Source organism: Colossoma macropomum, unplaced genomic scaffold (assembly GCF_904425465.1).
Source record: "Colossoma macropomum unplaced genomic scaffold, Colossoma_macropomum, whole genome shotgun sequence".
In the NCBI taxonomy this organism is placed as follows: domain Eukaryota; kingdom Metazoa; phylum Chordata; class Actinopteri; order Characiformes; family Serrasalmidae; genus Colossoma; species Colossoma macropomum.
Genome location: NW_023494787.1, coordinates 32,205,472 through 32,230,014, shown reverse-complemented (window position 1 = coordinate 32,230,014; position 24,543 = coordinate 32,205,472). Strand labels below are relative to the sequence as shown.

The 24,543-nt window shown below is 36.9% G+C and overlaps 1 protein-coding gene across 3 annotated transcripts in view; it reads right to left on the bottom strand.

Moving 5' to 3' along the window:
* The window catches only part of osbpl3a (oxysterol binding protein-like 3a), a 36,712-nt gene extending 12,675 nt beyond the window's left edge, over positions 1 to 24,037 (bottom strand). The window contains exons 1-10 of one of the 3 annotated variants that reach the window (XM_036566982.1): positions 23,768 to 24,037; positions 8,285 to 8,486; positions 6,053 to 6,172; positions 5,692 to 5,745; positions 4,705 to 4,818; positions 2,741 to 2,869; positions 2,461 to 2,545; positions 1,215 to 1,318; positions 1,039 to 1,122; positions 584 to 734 (exon numbers count right to left, since the gene is read on the bottom strand). In XM_036566982.1, the coding sequence (XP_036422875.1) occupies positions 584 to 734; positions 1,039 to 1,122; positions 1,215 to 1,318; positions 2,461 to 2,545; positions 2,741 to 2,869; positions 4,705 to 4,818; positions 5,692 to 5,745; positions 6,053 to 6,172; positions 8,285 to 8,419 (976 nt within the window). In that variant the 5' untranslated portion in view covers positions 8,420 to 8,486; positions 23,768 to 24,037. The remainder of the gene's footprint in view (positions 1 to 583; positions 735 to 1,038; positions 1,123 to 1,214; positions 1,319 to 2,460; positions 2,546 to 2,740; positions 2,870 to 4,704; positions 4,819 to 5,691; positions 5,746 to 6,052; positions 6,173 to 8,284; positions 8,487 to 23,767) is intronic. The other 2 variants (XM_036566983.1, XM_036566984.1) reach the window with 2 other exon arrangements.
* Positions 24,038 to 24,543: the final 506 nt, after the last annotated feature.

The window sequence follows — 24,543 nt, the reverse complement described above, 5'->3', positions numbered from 1 at the left end:
AAAGTTTTCTGGCGGAGTTGGAAGAAAAGCGGCTATGGCTAAAGCTTAAAGCAGAGCAGAGTAAGTCCGCGTTTTCATTTATATTTTTTAGCCTAAACTAGGAGATTATCACATACTGGACATTAAATGTTGTGGCTCCCAAGGTGGTTTGATTTTTGTTGAAAGGACAAAATGTTAACATTCGTGTTGTGACTCCTGACCTAACTTGGCTTTTAATGTACAGGGAGCCGGTCGGATTTCTCGCTCATCCAGTAGTGTTTTTGTTATGTGCCGTCACAGAATGTCCGGGCGTTGCACTTACCCACTTCCAAGTTCCGCCCTTTGCGTTCCGTCAACATTACGTTATAAATTAAACATTTAGAAAGTGGATTTTTGACATTTGTGAATCGATTCAGAATCGTTCACGTCTGCATTGCGATGCTTCTAAGAATCGATTTTTTCCCGCACCCCTAACCAATAGTATTATTTAAAGGTTACCTGTTAATTGGTTCATCATTTACATCCCTACGAGATATGATTCAATATTCAATATCTTCTGTGTTCAGTGAAAGAGTGAAAAATCTCAATGTTTAGAGGAACTCACTGGTGTTGGCCAGTCTGCAGAAGTTCTCTTGTAGCTGTGAAGCATCAGTGGGCGAGTCTGGGGTTTCTAGGTGGGGATCTGTGCTATTTGGCTCTGAATAGGTCAGATTTGGGTTTGAAACATGCAGGCGAGATGACTTAGAGCCAGAAGCCTGAGAGAGAAAGACAGCAACACCATATTTGTGCATGTGTAGAATGACTACTCACTCAGTGAACATTAACTTTGTGTTGGTTTGGCAATTAGGAAGAGCTTAATCATATGTGTGTTATTTCTGCACAAAATATATAACACAAAGCAGTGCCAAAAGTAAACAGAAAGACAAAATTCTGATAATGTAATATATTTCACTTATGTAGAAATAATGTACACATTTAAAGTAAATTAAATAAACTTCTTTCCAGTGAACTCTATGTATTTAATTGTAATGATAGTGAAAGGACGAGTGTATTTTTTACCTGCAGTGTGCTTTTGCCATGTTTCCTGTGACTTTTAGACTTCCACCTCTTGGGTCCTTTCTTGTCCTTCTTAGAACCTTCACTCTGTGATATAAGGCACACATGAAATTAGGTATACCGTATGCTCACTGTTAAAAAAAGACACACACTAAGAGGCAGATACACAAGCACACAACCTGTAGCGTGTTTATGGCAGGGGCAGAGAAAGTACGATGTAAGACCTCCATATTCTTCAGCAGCAGATTCAGCTCCAGCAGAGACAACTCACACTCTGATAGATCTATCAAAGCAAACCAAAAAGAGTTTAAGAAACAAGTGAGAGGTGCAGTAAGGATTACATGTGTGTTTGTTTTGCACATTTCCAGAACAAAAATATCCTGACTACACTGACTACTAAATGTGCCACAAAGGGTTCTTTGTGGGGAGCAATGCCATAGAAGAACTGCTTTTGGTTCTCTAAAGAACATTTGAAAAAGAGATGCGTGAGTGTGAAGAACTTATTGAAGTTTTAAAGAACCTTCATATAATGTAAAGGTTCTACACCAAGTTCTGGGCTATTCTTAGAACATTTACGTTATGTGCAAGTTCATTAAACTGTTTAAAAATGTTTTTAGCATCATACAAAGAACACTATTTGGTACCTATGTGTAGGTGTGACTTACAGTAGTAGGGCTACTGAAATGCTCCTGACCTTATAAAGTTCTTTGTGAGTGTAAATGTTTCATTTAAAACTGAAAGAATATAACTTTTTTTCATTGTTGAGGTTAAGATTAGGCTTAAGTTCAGTAACAGTAACAAACTTGAACGATTTGAGGAAAATATCTAATTGTGATTTTTCTGACTAATATTATAGGTGAGATGTAAATTGTGATTATTTTCTATAAATGGCCCATTTCTTTGGCCGTGACTAGCATATCCACTTCTTCTTGCTTAAGGCTTGAATGCTGAACATGTTAGTTAGTAAACTGTGTTGTAATGTACACAGCATGAATGTATTCGATTGCTTCTGATTGGTCTAATTATTATTAGTAGTATTAGATTATATTTTCACACTTGAAACTTGTTGAGGACAGCATTGATGATAATGTTACCTAAAAAAAAGACAACTTGTGTGATTTGAAAACTTGCTTTTTCTTTTTAAATGTACAGTCACTGTCTATTTACTGAAATTAACACATTGGGGAAAAAATGTGTCCTGTGCAAGTTATGGCACATTTTATATTTGATGTTTTGCAAAAAGAAATTGTGCCTTAAAAATACATATTTAAGTAGAGGATGTCTTAACATATTTTCACTTAGAAAATCATAAAAATGTGTCATTTGACCAGGGGTGCTGTAACTTTTGCATTCAGCAGTAGGTGCATATGTATGACCCTGTATTCTGATTAAAAAACTTGCATGTGCAGGTGTGTGTGGTCCCACCTCTACAGCATTTCTTCATATCTTCAGAGCTCTGTAGCCAACTGTTCTTCAACAAGAGAGATGGCTGCTTCGAGAGAGTAGCTCGCTGGAGACAGAGAGCGAGAGAGGGAGAAAAAGAGAGAGAGAGAAGCCTAAGCCTATAACCAAGCCAAACTGTAAATATGTAGCTGGCTAATTTAAATTATTATTACATAGCAGCTTTTTCAAGTAGCCCTAAAAGGCTGTGATCAGGCAATGATCTTGCAGCAGCACAGTGATTGGCTAATGATGTAGTAAATACCCGGCGGATGGAGGTGGAGTCTGAGTGCTGCTGACGCTCCTGAGGGTCCATTACAATCTCGTTCTGACGGAACACTCGATGATTCCGCAGCTGCCGCACCCATTCATCAAACAGATCCCGTGACTTCACCTACCAAAACACGTGTTCTTAGTTTGTGCGTGTGTGTGTGTGTGTTTTACAAGTCACATACACACTCACACACATGAATACTGGGTTAAAGTGATACTTGACAATATTTGGACCCTTAGCTGGCCTAAAAACCCACTTGAAATAAACTACTATGGATTATTTGTAATAACTATAAAACTAATATTAGATTCAGGTCTTTATCATAGAAGAACCCCAACATATCCACTTTTAGAGCACCAGAATACCAGTTAGTTGTGGTTATGATGTCAGAACACATTACTTCTGACTATTATGTAGGCTATAATCAAAATAGCAAGTCTTGTGATGTAAAAATTGCGCTCTTTCAAATTGCGATTTTGACTAAAAAAGATTAATCTTTCAGCCCTGCTTAAACACTTCACAACTGCATGTCTAATTGCAAAGAGAGCATAATTTGCCCTGTTTAAATGGATCTAATGCAGCACAGTATGTTGAATATAAATCATTGTATTGATAGTTTTTGGTAGATTCTTTTTAATGTGTCACAACTTACTTATTTCAAATTATCAGATGTCAGAAAAAAAAAATGTTTTGACATACTCTGTATCGTTAAAACATCTTGAAGTATTGTGATATTACATTTTTGCCATATCGCCCAGCTCTAACTCATATTTAATAATATACAGTTATTAAAATGAAGAACTACTGTGTTATCAGTGTTGCTCAAAAAAGTCTGAATTTAAGGTAAGTTACTGGTAACTAAAAGAAATGTTTCTTTTTTGATACTCTGTAGTGAATAACTGACACAGGTGTTGTCATAACCAGGTTATACAGTAGCAGTTATCTGTCCACAGATGACAGCTACCAAATGCCAGCATTATGTAATGTTTGTTTGAGATCGAACTCCTTTTCACTTCAAATGTACATTATTCCCAATCTTTGTTATCACTTGCAGTTGAAGCTGATGTTAACTGACAAAATGTCAGACTGACAGCAACATGGCTTATTTACTCTTCCTTTTGATGACCAAGAATAGAAAATCATGAAGGGCTTCTGTTTTTTAAGCAATTCAAAGTATTCACTCTGTATGCAGCAGCAACGATATATTACTTTGCTGCATATTTATACTTTTGAAAAAATATACAGCGTAACTTTTTTGGTAATTTTGACTCTACCTAACTTTGGGGGCACTTACTCTGTCCTTCATAAGGGCTTTCCAACTGGTAAACCAATGAAGCCAATGTTTACCATGCTTCTTTACTGATGCTAGTCACTTAGTTTTCTTCCTTCATTTTCTTTTGCGTTTTTACACAGTCTAACATTACTTGCTGGCAACTCCTTGGTCTTTTTTGCTTGTAAAGAGTCGTGATCATCCTCCATGATAATTTTTTATATTCAGTATTTAGCAACACACATCTCATCTGTCTGGTACTGCACTGAAAAAACAAAAGCAATAGCAGCTTTAACTGAGCAGCATGCAAATCTTTTTCTTTTACAGCGAGTTTGCCTGGCTGTTGTTACATGATCTAAACATGGCATTGCTCATGTGTAGACACGTGCATCATTAAAATAATAACATGATTCATACAATTCCACAAAGTAGTTTAGGTCTTCTTCTCAGGTGAGTCTATGTTATAAAAGAAACTTAAAGACAAAGACATACCACTTTTATATAAAGCATTTCCTTTTTTTCACTCGTAAACATAGCTTATTGCTCCTTTACATACAGTATGTCAAAGAAATACATGGCATTATGTATATTAGTGCATTTAGGTTTGTGTGTGATTAGGAGCGAGTGTGTGATGTGCACAAGAATTGTTTGAGGGACTATATATGTGATGTCTGTATGTATCCACCTTTAAGTGGTAGATGCTGTCTTCTGCGTCCAGATCGATGCACATGGCCTTCTTCTTGATGGACATAACGGAAAGGCCAATATCAATGCGGCCACGCAGCTTCCCTTTCTTCAACTACACACAAAGAAAGTGTCTTTAATCCTTTAAAAACAAAGGGCTTCAATGTGGGCCCACAATTCAATTATTCACTCCTATAACAACATATTAGGTTCATAGCAGTTACTAAATAATAGGTCTGCAATTAAAACAGTTAAAGACTTGACATAAGCAACCCCCCTAAAGTATAAAATTCATAATATGAACAGTTGTATGCAAAACTCTGGCCAAAGATTTCCATTATTATTTCAACAGTTCATAGCACTTATTTCCAGAAAGTCTCTGGTCATTTTTGTGCTTTGTTGACCTTTGTAATGAGGTCACAGGTTTTCCTCTGGTGACTCTTTTGTGCAGATCCTGTTTGTGCAAGCAATGCTGCACCGTAGGATGGTGCACCACCATTCCTGTATCAGCTAAACCTTTCTGCATGTATTTTGCTGTCATGACTTACACAGTTCCCCTTAACTGCCATTTCTCTATGCCATTTCAGACAGTGGAAATTTCAAGCTGGAAGTGCTGTGATATCTTTTTTTAGCCTTCTCTTGCTTTGTAGGCGTCAATTAGTATCATCTTCGGATGCCCAGCATAACACTCTGGAATTATCATCATAATGCCTGATGACAGTTCTTAACCTGCCTAACCAGGCCTGTCAATTAAGGGTGAGCTAATTAAGTGGGTGTCCAAACATTTATACATGCCACAATTACTTTTTTGTGTCTAATCAAATATTAAGTAATTGTAAATGATTAAAAATGATATTTTTCAAAATGATTGTGTTTATTTCTTTTCACCTCAATAATCAAAAAAATGTGTGATTTGGCCAGAGATGCCTAAAAATTTTCATACAACTGTTTGTGTTTAAGTGTGTTTATGTGTTATGTGTGTACTCACATCTGCTAATGTTTTGGCATACATTAGAATGCCCTTCTCCAGAAGAAAGTATCTCTGCCAAACAAGAAACAGAGCAAGAATAATTCAGAAAGAGAGGACTGTCTGTTTTCTTTTCAAAAGTATGTATTTAGAAACAGACCAGAAACCCTGCTAAATCTTCTGTAATCAGCCATACACTGAGAGAATAACAAGAAAATACTGTGTTTAATGTTCTCATTACAACTGACAGAAAGATGATTTGTGCAAATAGTTAGCCTCCTTCTATGAGCTCTAGATATCAATACATTTGTTAGATTTTTTTTTCTCAATGTAGCTACTTAAAAACTCTGGGTTTTTTTTAGGTCAGACATATTGGTGTCACCTTGTGCCAGCCTTTCATTGGCCATTTCCTTTTCTTGAGCAGGAAGCCCTCTTGCTTGCCTGGTTTCTGCACGTTGCTTGTGGCTTCCTGCAAGTCTTTAACCACCTCCCAGCCATCCTGCTGTAAGAGCAACAACCAGGAGAGCTGTTAAACAACAACAATCACCCTCCACTTTATTGGAAACACCCATTGTTCTGCATTTCGGTCTTGAGTCCCAAAAACCAAGAAACAGAAAAGAACATCTGGCAATAATAAAGAGAACAACATTAATTTCATTTCACCTTAGCAAGGAAATTCGGAGAGCGAATACCAGCTGAATTATACTTAATAACATTGGCTGGCTAAACCATTCCTGATTCTCCTCTGTCAGATGGTTAGATGTTATGGCCCTGGCAATGTTGTTTGATTTCATTACAAATTTTACACTTCACTACACTTACTCTACCCCTTCTGCATACAATATTATGTATTATATGGGTTTCAGTCTAGGGTATAAACTGAGGAAGTGCTAAAATTAACAGCAGGAAATGAAAGCTTTAAAACAAACAAGTTTTGCGTTTTGCGTTTGTGTCAATACTGTCTGGGAAGGCATTTAAGATAGTGAGAGAGAGTGATATTCAAACTTTTTGGCATTACAACCTACTTCAATTTTATTTTTTAGGACATTAGTAAGTAAAACTAATGAGTGAAAATTAGTGAAGTGAGTGAAACTGAACATATTTTGCAAATGAGTTTACAATTCACACCAAATATATAAACATTCCTGATACCAATAGCCTGCACAACATCCTGTGCGAACCCTGAGTTTCAAAACATCCATTCAGAACAGAGTAACTGATTCATTTTGACGTGTCACTGCAATGCTGAGAATGATCCACCACCCAAGTAATACCTGCTCTGTGGTGGCCCTGAACACTGAAGAACAGGGTTAAAGTGGGCTTACAAAGTAAGCTGAGAATCAGATGGACTATAGTCTGTAATTGCAGAAGTTCAAAGCGCACCAATATTGTAAGTGGAGCTGATAAAATGGACCTAATAAAGAGCTTGGTTTCCACTCAGTGGCCACCTTATAAGCTCCATCCACCTTACAGAACCACCATTCAAATATTCTGTTCCACCTTAAATGACACCTGATGAATCATTTTTAATTAAGCAAACACACATAAAACAAACAACTATGTAAGAAATTAAGTAATTAAGTAAGTAAAATTAGTACATGAATGAATTAATTAAAAGCAATCAAACAAAAATAACAAATCAAAAACAACAATAAATAAAAAAAATAGCAGGTAGACTACGTACAGAACAGACAATAGAGCTAGACTGGGTACACAGCAGTTCGATAGCAGAACATTTCAGTAGTGGGCATAGATTATTGGCAACTAGCAAAAAGAGGCCCTTAGGCAGTGTCAGATCTGTGAAAGACTGCTGTATCATTTAAGGTTGAAAGAATATTTGACTGAGAGGCTGACTTCAGCCTCTTGAATGTTTATGTTTTGCTATATGATAGTTATCTTTCTTTTCATAGTTTTTCTTAAAGCCAGAAAACTTAAAAAGGTATTCCAAAGGAAACAGCAGAGTACAGCACCTATACCGAGTCTTACAAAAATCGGTCTTGGCAAAGTGACGGCTGCAGACACGAATGTATCCTAGGTATGGATGTTTTTTTTGGAGTGGTGGCACTGAGGAACACAGCAAAATGCCTTAAAAAACTAAAAAAATAACTATTTATACTGTAAGGTGAGAATTGGCAACCTGAGCTTCAACAAATATACACCACTGTATTATTAAATCCATTATAAGAGCTTTTGTTGCTTTTATGAAACCCATGAAGTGTTTCTCTTTTTCTTTCTTTCATTATTTATGTTAGCCCTACACTGGGGTTGGGGTTAACAATGTTGCTTTAAATAGGTGTATAGCATCACCTAATGTTTGTTTTGTGTAATGGCTTACACGTTTCAACAATGAGTATCAGGAACACTTCGACCAGTCACTCAGTCAGTCACTCAGTAAGAGAAAACGACTTTCATAGGCTGGCCTGCTGAGCAAATTAGTTTTCTGATGATATGGGCCCTTTAAACTATAAACTGGAGCATCCCAAAAGGGTGCTGAGAACAGGCCAAAAGTGCAGAATTTTCCAAACCATATTAGGGATATGGCAATCCTCGCTGTAAATGCCAGTGGTGGATGAATACTCTAAAGAGAGTTACAGTAGAGAAAAATGAATCTTGCCTGTTTGTCATCCTGAGTTGAGGAATCGCTGTCTTCAAGAAGTGGCAGTGACGTCGCACTTGAAGATGTAGGGAGGAGGGAAGTTGTTGATGTCATCTCCAACACTGATGATGCGCTTTGCTGTTCTGAGTTCATACTGCAATCTGGTCACCGTTGAGGCCACAATGAGAAAGATTCTACACTGCCATGACCACTGCAGCTGCTAGAGAGAGAGGACAAGACAGAAGTAAGAAAAGGATACAAATGTCAAGACAGCTCTCATAGTGAGGCTGTTCTTCAGTTAAACCTGATGTGAATTTGAGAATGTAAAGAAAGCTCTTTAGGAACAGCTGTCGGATTCCCTGACAGTTTTGTTGAAACAACCTTTCGTCTGCACTCTAAAGCATTACAATTTCAAACACAGCTTCTTTACACTCCAACTACTTTCAACCACAAACATACACACAAATGGAGGAAATGTTCAGAATACCACAACTTTCTCTTTCATTGTCTACTAAACTCTTTCTTTGCAAGTCTCCTTGACTTACTGCTGCTAGAACACTCAATGACCTGCATGACTGAAAACCTACAGACACAACTTTCTCTTTCGGTTCTCTCTCTCAACGTCAGAATCAATGCATGTATGTAAAAGCTGCATCAACCTGTTCTCATGCTTTATACAAGGGTTTTCCAACCTTCTCCTAACCCCTTCCTTTTGTTATTTTTCTTGAGTACCCTTTGAGATTTAAAGTTGGATAATATTAAATGAAACTTTTTTTGAGCGGGACCAACTTTGTGAGAAACAAATATCACTCTAGGCCTTCTGGAAGATACATCACTATGTATGAGCATGAGTGGTAGCTTGCCAGTGCATTTCAGTCAGATGTTATAAACTTAAAACAGGAGCAGCTCTTTTTTTGCCAGGGTTCCTCACTGAATCACTGTAAAACTACTAAAATGTAAAATATATACTAATATGCCTGTTACAAGTTTCAAATAAAACATGGAATGTCTGTTACAAGCTTTAAATGTCTGTGTTTAATCTGGAATGGCCAAAAAATGTTGTATGTAAATAGCTTAGCACTAACATATCAGTAAGTCTCCATAGAGGTGTTAGCAGAAATCAGCATTATCATAGAAGTGTGTTTTTTCCTCAGGTTCTGATATTTATGGCCCAAACTGAAGGCCTAACTCTTGGTTTGTGATATCATGTATAATATATCATTGTCTGGTAGTCCCCTAACCATTACTTCTTGACAAACTAATAACACTGATTAAGTTTAACCATGTGAAGGCTACTGCTACTACAGCATTTTGTTTAGGTAACTAATATAATTACAACATGAAAATCTTTTAAGCCCCTGCTCACGTTTCTTAAAGGGGAGCCATTCTGTGTAAGGAAGGCTGCTGCACAGCTTTATCAGCATAACAGGTTTAACAAGCATAAAACGCACTGCTATAAAATGTTCTACAGCCACACAACATATCAGGGCTGATTCAGGACATTAAACATTAAAAGAAAACTTGTTAAAGGAAACTGATTGTGAAACAAACACAACTATTTCTGTGCATCTTAAAGCTGTGGACATCATGTTTTTGGACATTTAAATTGTCCAACTTGATTGACAATTGTGATAGACTGATTCAGTGCCTTAGACAATTTCTTCTCTTTTTGTTTTTCTGCACCTCAGTCATATAATTAACTAACCATACAGTCCTTCTCAATCTGTGTTGTGCAGAGAAAGCATGAAAGTATGTTATGCAGGCAAGTAACAGGACTAGAGCTGGTTAAACAATGCCCTGAATCAATGGTTCCCAATCTTGGCATTGGAGTACCCCCTGCCCTGTATATGCTCTGTATTTGTACTGCTCTAACACACCAACTAATCAGCTTATTAACCTCTGTATTATATCCAAATAATAAACATGAAGTTTAACCCTTTTAACTGTAGCCAAAAATGCAATTTCTACCTGTTGTGGGGGTCACTTATGCATTTTATTTTCTCCAATAATGTTAATATTTCAATGAAAATGTGTATGATTAATAAAAGTCTTTTTTTGTGTTTAAACTGTTTTTTTATAGTGGCAGTTCTGCTTGATCTTTTGACATGAAGAAAGTAGCAGTTGTGCTGTCTGTTTTATCCAGACAGGGTCTCACTTGTGGAGAGAGGTGTCAATTGTTTTCACAGCAGGAGGTTCTCACCCCTACCCGTTCACCCCTGCTGGCTAGCAGCTCAATATTTCACACACACACACACAGAGCCAACAGTGTCCTTGATATCTGATATGAAGTTATAGGGAAAATATTTTATTTGATTATATTAATTAAAAACATCTGAGTCAATTTCAATTGCATCTATGCAATGGCCAATAGGGGGCCTGCAGACAGAAGTAACTGAATCATTCAGTAACTGTTATCAAACTGTAAAATGTAAGTTCTGTAGTTATGAGACTGAGAAGTGAAAGTTGGGACTTTCCAATGATGGAGTTTAAGGCACTAATGAGTGCCTGTGTAAATTGTGTTACAGCAGAAGAAACACAAAACAATGCAGAGCAGAGATACACTAGGACCAGGGCTGAGAACTACCCTAGACCCTAGTCTAATGATTCTTGATTTCTGCTGAGGCACACAAGTGGTAGGGTCAAAATTTGGCACAAATAGCATGAATCCATGGACCCAACCTGCCTTGTGTCAGAGGTGGTGTTTTCTTGGCACCCTTTGGACCAGTTAATACCAATCAATCATTACTTAAATACCACAGTCTGTTTGAGTATGGTTGCTGACCATATGCATCCCCAGAAGTGGCAAGCATGCCAGACGAGTTCATAAGCAGTTTACACTTTGAAATGTCTTTACTACAGTGTGTCTTCTAGGCCTCACTGCTTTAGCTGCAAAATAAACATTGTCAGGATTTCTTCAGGAACTTTTATAGAAAGTCACATTTGTCAGAAAAAATGTTCGTAAATTGCTCAGTGTTGGCACAGATAAGGGATTAGTCCCTTGTTGTGTTTTTTTATTCTCTCGGGGGCTTTTGAAAAGGGGATATTAAACAACATGGACAAGTTAACAGCCTGCAGACAGAGCACAGATATTTTTGTTTTTTAAGAGGACCCTGGTTTCTTTCCCATATGCATCCCTTCATGGCCACACTTTACCCATCTTCTAATGGCTACTACCAGCATGATAATGCACCATGTCACAAAGCAAAAGTCATCTCAAACTGGTTTCACGAACACATTTGGGATGCGGTAAAACAGGAGATCTGCAGCATAAAAATGCACCTGAAAAATCTGCAGGAATAAGATCATGACAACATGGACCTGAATCTTACAGGAATGTTCCCAACATTTTGTGGAATCCATGCCATGAAGAACTAAGGCTGTTTTGAGAGGAAGATGGGAAGGAGGCCCTACTGGTATTAGTATAGTGTTCCTAATAGTGCTTGGTGAGTGTATATTTTTAAGTATACAGTGCTGTGTAAAAGTATTTCCCATCTACACTAAAGTATTTGCCCCTTCCCAATTTCTTCTATTTCTGCAGATGTATCACACTTGAATGTTTCAAATCATCAAACTACTTTTAATATTAGACAAAGATAAGTAAACATAAAATGCTGATTGAATGCTGAAATGATTATTTCAATTATTAAAGGAAAATGCTGTTCAGCCCTACCTGGCCCTATGTGGAAAAGTAACTACTAAATCAACCAGTTAATCAAATTTAATTGACTACTGGGTTCAATTTCACTAGCCACACCCAGACATGACTAATGCCGGACCTGTTGAACATCACTGAAGAAAGCCTATCTCACACTGCAAAGCAGACTAGAAGGTCTCAAAAAGCAGCACATGAAGCCACATTCTATCAGTCTGGAAAGGGTCACAAAGCCATTGCAAAGGCTCTGGGACTCAAGCAAACCAGAGTGAAAGTCATTATCCACAAATCGAGAAAACTTGGAACAGTGGTAAACCTTCCTAGAAGTGGCAAGCCTACCAACATTTCACCAAGAGCACATCAATGACTCATCCAGGAGGTCAAAAAAAGAACCCAGACAAACATTTAAAGAACTGCAGGCCTCACTTGCCTCAGTTAAGGCCAGTGTACATGATTGCATAATAAGAAAGACACTGAACAAAAATGGCATCTATGGGAGAGCTGCAAGGCGCAAATCACTGCTGATTAAAAATAACGCAAAGGCTCATTTCACATTTGCCAAAAAACATCTAGATGACCCCCAAGACTTTTGGGAGGTGGAACTTTCTGAAAGACACAGGTCCTGTTACATCCTGCGTAAACACCACATTCCACCATAAGAACATCATACCAACATTCAAACATGGTGGTGGTAGAGTGATAGTCTGGGGCTGCTTCGCTTCTACAAGACCTGGACAACTTGTCATAATTGATGGAACCATGATTTCTGCTCTTTATCAGAAAATCTTGAAGGAGAATGTCTGCCTGTCAGTTTTTGATCTAAAGCAGTAAGTGCAGTTGGGTTATGCAGTAGGACAATGATCCAAAGCACACAAGCAAGTCCATCTCTGAATGGCTCTGAAAGAAACAAAATAAAGGTACTGGAATGGCTGAGTCAAAGTCCTGACTTGAATCCCATTGAGATGCTGTGACAAGACTTTAAATGGGCAGCTCACGCTCGAAAACCCTCCAATGCAGACAAATGAAAACAATTCTGCAAAGAGAGTGGGCCAAAATTTCTCCATAGAGGTGTAAAAGACTTATTGCAAGTCATCACAAATGTCTGATTGCTGTTGTTACTGCCAAGGGTAGAACAACCAGTTAATAGTTGGGGTGGGGGTGGGGGGGTTACTTTATCTTATATTAAAATTAGTTGGGTGACCAGAAACATTTAAATGTGGCATAATAGCAAAAACAGAAGAAATTGGGTGAGGAGCAAATACTTTTAACTGCACTGTAGTGATGCACAGATCCCAGTTTTTCTCTTCCGATACTGAATCCGATAATTTAACTCTGGGTATCGGCCGATGTGGACTGCTGATCCAATCTCAGTGCTTTTTATTCAAATTCTGTATACCTCACTGTGTCTAACACAAGGCAGTAACCACAGCAAATAAGTAGTAAAAATGAAAATTAAAAAGAATGAAAAACAAGAATGAAGTGTTACAAGAAAAAAAAACTCAATAATAATGTTATTGTTGTTATGCTTCTGGACAATGCAACAGCAAAATAAACAGTTACTATTCCAGTTTAAACTTTTCAGTTCAACAATAAAGATGTAGAATCTAAACATTCAAAGAAACTGTATGTCTACCCCTTCGAAACTTTAGCTCTGCAAATATTACAAGTATTACTCTACTAGCAGCTGTATCAAGTATAATTGATAATTGCAGATGTTTGTTATCAGCCAGCATGAATGTCGCTGCTTGTCTTGTTAGCTTATGTTCTGAAAGTTCCTGCACTGCACTTTCATTCTGATGCACTGCAACATAAGGAAACAACAAAGCCAGTTTTCATGTTTGCTAATTTAATTTCCTTAAACAAAGAAGCTTGCCTGTAATGTAATCGTTCACAATTATTACATGTATTGAGCCTTCTGGTCTGTTAATAAAAACAGAAGGTGTTGTTTGATGTTTATCGAACTCTTGACGGAATGTTTCACACACCGCTGCAGTCCACTTAAAGTGGCAGAATTTTGCATTGCAGCTTTATTAAAAAAAACAATGTAACATCTGGTAGATGTCATCTGTATACCGCAAACGTGAACGCAGCATCAGAGACAGTACTGAATGTGTGTCAGCCGATATCTGACTTGTTAAATCAGTATTGGTGCCAGTCCGATGCAGAGTACTGGATTAGTGCATCAATATTATTGTATATTGTTTTTTTCTTATACATACCATATACATAGCTTTTTTTAAATCAAATTTTCCCGAGTGCATAAAACTATTCTACAGTTATATATATTATAAATATGTAAGTACCTATATGCTAAGCTTAACATCTGCTTAACCTGTTTAACTATACAGAAAAGGGCTTTTGCCCTCATCTCAGTGTTCTATTATTCTATTATTCTCCTAATCACATACACATCTAATACAGACAGAGGGTACATTCAGATCTGTACACAATTCATGTATGCACTCGTTCTCAACTATTAACACAGTGCCCACCAAACGTTCCAACTCATATTAAAAAAACATACCTCTGGGGTTGTGTGTTTCTAAGAGTGAGTGCGTGAAGGAAAAGTTAATGCTCTCACGTCAGGTTGGACGGAGTCCTGCACTCCTTTCAAACAAATTTTCTGCACGAAGGAACATGCCAGGCGAGTTCATAAGCAGTTTACAACTTTGAAATGTCACCTGCTTTACTACAGTGTCTCCTCTAGGCCTTGCTGTTTGAGATGCAAAATAAACATTTTCAGGATTTTTTCAGGAACTTTTATAGAAAGTCACATTTGTCAGAAAAAATGTTCGTAAATTGCTCAGTGTTGGCACAGATCAGGGATTAGTCCCTTGTTGTGGTTTGTTCTCTAAGGGGCATTTGAAAAGGGGATATTAAACAACATGGACAAGTTAACAGGCTGCAGACAGAGTGCAAATATTTTTGGTTTTCAAGAGGACCCTGGTTTCTTTCGCATCCAAATAAACTGCACAGAAGAAATTAGTCAAATGAAAACTACAGAAATTTACAGAGCTCTGCAAACAGTAGCCAGTACTGTCAAGAAATTATTTGATATAATTACCTGAAAAAGGCAAGTAAGCCAGATGACTTAAATACTGATTTGATTGAATTTTAAAATAGTACCTTACTATCAAAAGTACAGATGCACAATGATTCTGGAATCATATTGGTATCGGCAGATAATTGCTTGAAAGAAAACTGAGTGGCATTGGACAGTTGTTCAGATTTGACCAATATTTCAATATTTTATTAGATGGGCTACTGTCCTAAAATGTCTATATTTTATTCATTTTACTGCACTTGTAAGCCTTTATAGAAATAAATTAATGATTATATTTCCCTCTAATGCTAATCCAGGTAGACGTTGTCCTACATTCCACATTTGCTGAATATTTATTAGGGGCGTAAATCTTTGTGCTGACAGCGAATCGATTCAATTCATGATTTATTGGTTTTTGCTTCGATTAAAAAAATTATTTTTTAAAATTCAACACACTAAACACCAATTTGGTTTGGTGATTTGATTCAGCAATTCAAGCACCTTTAAGAATAAATATAATACATTAAAAACTTTGCTACAATAATAATGTAAAAGACTTTCTTTAATATGCGTCAGGCATAACTGAATTAGTACCCCCATAATGTTTACTGAAATAGAGATTATTCCAGAGGAGCATACTTTAAATAGGTGAAATTGACTGGACACGTTATATAAACAAGATGTGTGTGTGTGTGTGTGTGTGTGTGTGTGTGTGTGCATCAAGTAAATCTAAATGTTGGCTAACAATGATACACAAAAGTCAGAGATGGCACAGAAAAAAAAGAAAATATACTATTTTTTTAAATGAGGAACATTTGCAATGTCCAGACACTACCAATGATTTGTCTAAGTCACCTGGGCCTCGTTTGTCTACAGTTACTTGAGTTGCTTTACCTCAACAGAGCTATGAATAACTGAAGACAAATACATCACAAGCAGCTGAGCGTGTGTTATTCAGAGCACACTCACACATAAACACACAGAGAAAAATGATCCAAATGTGATTTAAATACACACACACTCAAATGAGATTCAATTCACATTCATATTCACAAATGTGATTCAAATTCACATTCAAATGTGATTCAAATTCATATTCACATTTACAGATGTGATTCAAATTGACATACACATGTGATACCAAACACAGCACAATTACCCAGGTTTTGCCAAAAGAAAGTAAACTGAATGACAAAATTGTGTTTCATTTGATGTTGATGTTGTGTTAATGTATAAAAGTGATAGAAATGACAAAAATAAGGCATCGCAATACTTGAAGGCACAGTACATGATATACGCATTACAATATTTAGCTTTTCTAAGGTTATAAATAAAAATAAAGGGCCCAGCAGTGCCACATTTAAAAACACTGAGTAGAACGATTTATATACACTGTTTCACATATTGCTTTACTAAATCAAGTTAAACAAGACTAATTATGTTCCCTTTGTAATAAAACACGCAGCAGCTCAGTACTGTCTCAGAAAAGCTTATTGTGATGTAATTTATCATGATAATAATATCATCTTCTTGCCCACCTTATAATGTATATTTAAATCAAGTAACTTTAAAGCTTAATATTCTTCAGTGCACACACCCAAAGTGATGCATCACTAGAAAGACATTATTATAGCATTATTATATTGTCATGTGCTAATGTCTAGCAACATGACATCACCATGACAACATGCCAGACCATGCACACCTGATTCAGCACACACAGGATATGAGATCACAGCACACAACAAAATGTTTCAGCAAATTTATAGCACTCATACCAAATAGGGACCATCTCTGAAAAGAAGAAATAACAGCACTGGACAGATATTTGAATCTGACCAATATATCAAACTGATATTTGACAAGGTATTGGAAGAGCAGAATGTTTAAGTGACACTGGGATACTGCACTTAAATGTCTGCATTTCATTCATTTTACTGCATTTGCATTATGAAAACTCAGCTTACCATGAATCAATTTGAATACACAAACATGACTTGAAGAACTATGTACACAGTGGCAGAATATAAACAATAAAAACAATACATTAAGGTTTTTTATTATTTTTACATTTCCAAATAGCTGGAGATATTGTAACTGATTCCAACATTGCAAAATCAATGCAGTTGAATTGCCACTTTCAGATTATATATTTGACACCCCCACTGAATAGCACTGTTATACTGTAACTAAAATGCTTGAGTTTGACGCAGAGACACTTCACAGGAATGTTTTATACAGGAGACTGCTTATAAACTCACATTGCAATAAATGGCAGGTCATAGTGACTCGAAATAGCTGTCAATGTATAAAAGAAAGATAAGTGTAGCGCAGAACGCAGAAGAATTTGAAAGCCCTCATAGCCGTAAACAGAAGAAGGTCTCAACCTTGGTAGTTTCAGAAGGTTTTATTTCATGTAATAATGAGATTCAATGTGCAAGCAGCAATGTCCTGATAATACAGCAGTGTACTATTGCAGAAAAGCTTGCATCCCAAGACTGTGCAACATCTGTGGCTTGTCCATAGACTGCCTGCTGTATTTATCTCTAACTTGAACTTGTTGACGTACAGGTATGCAACACACATACTATAGGCTAACATGTGACACAGCCATGATATGAATATGACTTTATAAGGGCACATAATGAGAAATTCTAATGATTCAAAATCTCTATGGAACTCAATCAATGAGATGCAAACAGTCATTCACAGTGATTTGATGTGAAATGTTTCACTGTAAATAAACTTATCGACAATGATGGCGATAGGAACCAGGGGTCACAATGTCTGCAAAACTTTTTATATATAATGTTGACGATGGTAAAATGATGGTAAATCTGAAAAAAAAAAAGTTTTCTTTGGGAACTGTGTTGTCTCACAACATGCTGCACGTACTTCTCCACCCTTAATAGATTTTAAAAAATACACTGTAGGTCAAATTCTTCTCTCAAAAGTATTGTAAAACACAAACAACAGTCAGTGTATTTGAAGTCATTTTGTGTAGTAACTTTCTGTGAGGGAGCTTTTAGACATATTAACGGCTTCAGATGTCTGTTTCCTATCACCACCACTGTGAACAATTCTGACTTATTCACTTCTCTAGAACAGAGCATTTCATATCAAACCACTCTAAATGACTTTGTTTACAACTTTTAAATATTGAATTATGTTGAAATTTAGAAAAATTGGTGGAATTCCCCTTTAACATGTAAAACACAGGCCCCATAAAGGCCTATTCCCACCAAGTACAATTTTTTGTAACTAAAAAATGATGTGTCTTTTAACATAGTTGAACCTTCACACCAAATCTGATGTTTTTGTTTTTTTAACACTCTGGGAACTCATGGAAAAAGATGGAAGAGGAAGGGGGAAAGGACTCCTTTGGTAGTAGCAACAATGAATTTTTGGGTTTTTCTTTTAAGCGCTGCAACTAAAAAGTGCACACAACAGAAACAAAAAAGATTGAGCATGAATATGAAACCTACATAAAATGATTACAAACATTCTCTGTGTTGTATTACTCACTGTCATTCCCAGTCCTTCAGCTGTGGTCCTACATATAATTTATTTAAGCTTCACATTTTTATAGTGAGCTTGTTGCTTAAGTTTTTGTGCTCTGCCACAAGCCAGCTGAGCGTTTCTGCTGCCATTTGAACTGCTAATCTGAGCCAGGTTGATGCAGAAAATCAGCCTGGCTCAGATTAAAACTTTTATGCTGTATCGCAGTCTGTCAGTTTTGAATTCGATGTCCAAATGTCCTCGAATACACATGTGCTTGTTTTCAAAACTTGAGATGCATTTTTTTTCATCCATGAAGACCTTAATTTGTTTTATTTAGACCTCTCAGAACGCTGCTAACTAAATCAGCATGCCATGGCCTAGTTGTGGTTTAGGCTAAAAACATTTTAGATGGCTACACTAGATGAGGTCTAACATAAACTGAAAACTTACTGGTAATGCAAAGTTGTTGTATTGTGTTACCTACACTGTAACAAAACGTATTTTCACTATCAAAGCGCTGTAAAATTTGTAAATGCACATAAATAAACCACACATATGCTGTATTTTAACACTGCTGCTGTTGTTAATTTACAGAAACAGAATGTAAATTCACAACAAATCACCTTTATTTAATGGTCGTTACTGTTATTATTGAGGTAAAATACTGTATGTCAGAAGAACTAGCTGAACTAGTGAAACTAATGAACTACAGTAAAAGGCAGCATTACTGTTTTGTATACACCCCTGCTGTCGGATTCTTTTTTACAGATTTTTTTTTGTGTACTCATAACATACTATATACATGAGAAAGCTTACTGTTTAGAGAGAGAGAGAATACACTTCACCCAGAGAAAAAATATGCAGGTGACTGTGATTGACACTGTTTCTCTCTTCAGGTAAATGTATTAAATGCAAAGGTAAACCATTTTGAAAAAGTATAAATTACAATAAGGTCATTAACGTTAAAAGCAATGTGAAAATATGAACTGATTTAGTCTCCAGGTTCCACAATGTATTTTCAGCAGAAAGTAAACGGTTAAGCAAATAGTTAAATAATACACTAAATGAACATAAACAATGTAACTGAAGTCAAATCAGATTATGGAACAGTAGTAGCAGTTTATGGAAGAATGGAGGGATATGAAATGAACAAATGAAAGTAAAAGGTGCATAAAAATATGGATGTGTAAAGGAAACAATGAACTGGTGAAAAAACAGAAAGGAGAACATAAACTGACAGTTGGTGTAGTGTACATATGCGACAGTTAATTTTATTACTATGTGTCTCACTAAAATTGTGATCCTACTTGCAGCCCTGCTTGTCATACCTTAGTAGCCAAAACACTTTTAAGTCTTAAGGCCAAATGAAAAAGGGTGGATATAGGTAAAAGGCATGAAAAGAGGTAGTGGTGAGTGCATATGCATGGTTGAACATTATGTGAGGTATTCAGGTGTGGTCAGAACTTTTACTGTTACGTAACTTCACATTGCACGGTTTGCGCACTCACACACACTCATACACTCACACACACACACACCCAGTGTAAGCCTGAGTGTAATTGTAGTCAATCATTAACAACATTAGTGTGTCATTGCTTTATTGCTACATGCCTTTACAAGATAATTCACAAGAGCACTGCACTATAGCATTAAAGAGTACACTACAATATCTAATTCTGTAATAGAAGAGCACATAAGAGACACTTCATTTGGAAAGAGAGTAAAGGTTGCAATTGCTGTCCATGGGTTGTAGAAATTCACACAGAGGAAGTACACTGAAAAAAATGATGCACTGAGTTCACTTGATCCAAATGTGTGCATCATTTCTATATAAATAAAATGTATTACATAATAGAATTATTACCAAAAGTGAGTAAACTGTCATAATATGATGCTACAAGCAAAATGTGCTTTGGGGGTGCTGGGTTGAGGGAAGTAACTGTAAATAAAAAGAAAGCAGTAAATGCATTCATTTAAACATTACAGGGCTTATGGAAACAAAAATGTTCTAACTTCTAACTTAGTGCTCTAATGTGTAGAGGGCAGCGCTGAGTTTTGTTCATTTGTCTGCTATGTAGCTAATTCTAACATTATGGTACTGTAAATGTTCAGTTATGCTTCCCACTCTGTAAAAATAAGGACATAACACTGGCTGCACAAGATGGTAACTCGAAGTTCAGAGGAATCCCAAATTTGGCATTTTTAACATCAGGTTCATTACATTTTCTGAACGTTCCACAGATGGATCTACACTTCAGTTCTACACGGTTAAATATTGCCATGATTTCACAACTTACCATTTGTTGTTCTGACAGCGATAATATATTATATATGCAATAATACAATACAGTACTTGTGTGAAACCAACTGACACATTTTAATCAAGAACCACTATTTCAGTGCAGTATGGGCTGTCAGAATGCATCATGACACTGTGATATCGCAATGTAAAACTGTTACAATATGCATAATGAAGCATGTGGCAGGTATTAGTTATTAGTTACTAGATAGTTATGTCATCTAATGCAACTGCATTGTCTGAACACCCAAATTGGCAAATAGCCAGCGCCAGTCAAAACTCTCTCCAGCACTCCATTAATAAGCTGTGCAACAACATGATTACAGTCATCATTTTTCTTTACTCAAATTTTGCTCTAAATATCATGAGAATACGGAATCGTGAACCCAGTCCCCTGAACTGAATCACGGGCTGAGTGTATCGTTATACCCGTATGAGCCAGTGTTCACATGAAATATAAATCAATATATTGATTATATATCAATTTTGGGAAATACTGACCAATTATTCGTCTGTGCTCATAGTGTTAAGATTGATGAAGCATTAACTGATATGCGATATGGCCTACAATAAATCACATTTTGAATTATTGTTATTTTGCAGTGAATTCACCACATAAACCTGCAATTAACACATTCTATTAATGATCAATGGCATGGAAATCAGGCAACAGACACTGGCTCAAAACATATTATAAATATGTACTAATTGTCATTTTGTTATGCAAATCATGCAAAAGACAAGGTAATAAAACAGGACCAAGCCCCGTATCCTATTGAGCTTCACACTTCATGGAATTCCTCAGGGTATACAGTAGATGTGTACCCAGAGGAAAATTGTATTGCTCTTTCTAAATGTTGCTCTTTGATGGCTTTGATGATGATTCTCCTAAAATTCCTTGGGAAAAATTGTATTACCCTAAAGGAGACACGAGATTCAGAAGAGATAAAGGATAAATGAGAGTTGAGTTGCAGATAAACATGGGTGTTATTATCTCCATATCTGAGAAAATTGTGTCTCTTTATTGAGATGTTTATTAAAGCTAGCTAAGGCTCTGTCTTTCCTTCTGATTTCACTGTTGTCTAGAAGAAACTACAGAAATATTAACCACCTTAAAATTCCAGGCTTATTACTAAGGCTTATTACTAAGGCTTACTGTTCAGTAACTACAGGGACTTCAAGGCAAACTCCCTGAGCTATTCTTAGTTTATAGAAGCGTGTAATAAAACTTTTTTGACCACATATTTCTTGTTATGAGTTAATTATTATTTTTGTCATTATACAGCTTTTAAACCTTTCTATAACTCACAGGTTTCCAACCCTGATCCTGAAGTACCCTCATCCTGCACGTTTTAGCTTTTCCTGCTCGAAAACACCCCCTTCAGTTTAGGAAGGGTTTGTTAATGAGCTGTTAAGTTTGATCAGGTATGTTAGAGCACAGAAAACTGCAAATTGTACAGAGGTACTCCAGGATCAGGATTGGGAATCAGTGATATAGCCAAACTGTAGTGTGTGATGCTACAAGTAGCCTATTAACTGCTCCCTATACGTAGATTAACGTAAGGGATTTGCAGGATTTTGAGCAATAAATACACAGCTAGTTAAATGAAACTGAGTAGTCAGTGGTAAGAGGTGTGTCCTTTCTGGTCCTGAAGGGCCAAAGTCCAAACATTTTTGGTGATTCCCTTTAGTGACTCACCTTTTGGTGATGGCTGATTCACCTTAGCAGTAGATAGATGTGTTAAGCAGGGAAATCACCAAAACCTCTCTACTCTACAAGTACTAAGAAGGGAAGTTTGCAGCCAGTGTTTGAATTATAGGGAAAATCCTAGTACCGGCCCTGTCTAAATATAAGAAATGACGTGAGAAGCAGGAATACAATGAAGTGACAACATCTAAAAATATGTTGTCATTCAACCTAAAAATGTGCTTTGTGTGGTAACAAGAAGTCTAATAGGACTAAAATGAAGCAAAGCAAAATAACACGTAAGACAAACAAAAACAACAGTCTATCAAGCTTCAAATCAGCCTCTGCCCTTTTCCAATTATTACAGTGTACAGTACTAAAATTGCAGGCCATTGTACCATGAAGCACTCCAGACCTGTCCATGCCAGACAAGCTTGCCTGGTCTGCCAGACTTCATACCAGCTTCAGCTCAACACAGCACATTCCTGCAGGTCTGTCAAACTGAAGTGCTGCTGCAGCAGTAACAGATCAACACTGACACTTCTGCACCTATGAAAGCACGCATTGCCTTGACAAGCTGCCTCCAAGCTCTAGATTTGTTTTCACAAACCGTTTCCCATCAGGGTCATGACTCAGCCCGTACTCACAGTGGCCACAACATGTGAGACGAGAGAGGAAGTTTGCAGTCACTATTTGGATTCTAAGGAAAATCTTAGCAGAAATCGTGTCTAATTATAGAAGCAAAAAGCATTAATATACTGAAGTGGCTCAATGACTGGTGTGGGATATGCCAAAGTCAACCGGCTGTAACAACCAAAACAACTGGAAACCCCTAAGGCTGGAACAATGCCCACTGCACACAAACCCTTCCTCTACTGTAGTTTAGTCAGTCTTATTGTTTTTGCCACAACTATCGGCATTAACTTAACCACAGGGTGGACAGGGCTGTATTATAAAGCAATAAGGTAAGAAGGGATGGAAGGGATGGTGTGATAAGTCATATGGGACTCACGTCATAGGGCCTGTACAGTATTAAAGTATTTTAGCCTACTTACAGTACTATCATTTAGAAAGAACACCTACTAAGCACCAGTTAAAACAGGAATAAACTTGTTTCCTATAGTGTCCTTCACACCTGCCGTGCCATGATACCTAAATCCGCCCTACGTATTTTAAGTTAAAACAGTAGCATGTGGTCAACTGCCATACATTGTTATTTCACCTAAAACAGGGTATAAAAGTATTGCTGTAGTGTTTGAACAGAAAGAATGTGAAAGTGAAAAAGGAGAAAAAAACTTCGCTGTATATCTTAGACTTACCTGCCTGAGTCAAGGATTCTTGGCACTTGTAGCTGTATCTCTCCTTCAGTGACTTTCACGTTCCCACCGTCGTCCTTTAGGTCAACTGGCGAAAACTGGACACTCCGAAATTTCGTCCTGACATATAAAACTCCAGCTTTGTTTAAGATATAACACTTAATCTGAACTGTGTTCACATAACAAACCGAACAAGCAGCGCCCTCAAAGGTAAAGTTTTGAAGCTACTGTTACCGGACCTCGCGCTTAGCAGAGCAGCACACAGGCGGGGAGACGGGCGGGACCAACGACGAAAGGAATGTTGAGCCACCAATTATAAACAAAGGGAGAGCAGCAGCAACCAATCAAAAGTCATCAATGGGCAGAGCTTAGTACGGGCGCCGGACCATGATATGTAATACAGGTAGAGAAAGGTAGGCTAGTTTAAAGACGTTCCAAAGGAACTGAGTGTTAATGAAAAGTCCACAGCAGAGTAAACAACATACTAAAAGGCATAAAATTTTTTCTCATTCCTTATTGTAAAACCAAAAAAAAAAAAATAAAATAAAATAAAAAAAAATATATACTCACTTCCTGCGCATTTAGTTATCTGTGCCTAATGCTACGTTAGGTTAATTGTACAGTGTGTTAGTTGATCTATTGTTATATTTGAACGATCTATTATATTTAATTGATCTACTGTTATATTTTGAATGTCAAAAATAAATGTAAACATCAGACATGCTGCAAAAAAACTCAGCCAACAAAGATATCTTGTTCCAGGGCAAGGGAGTGGAATG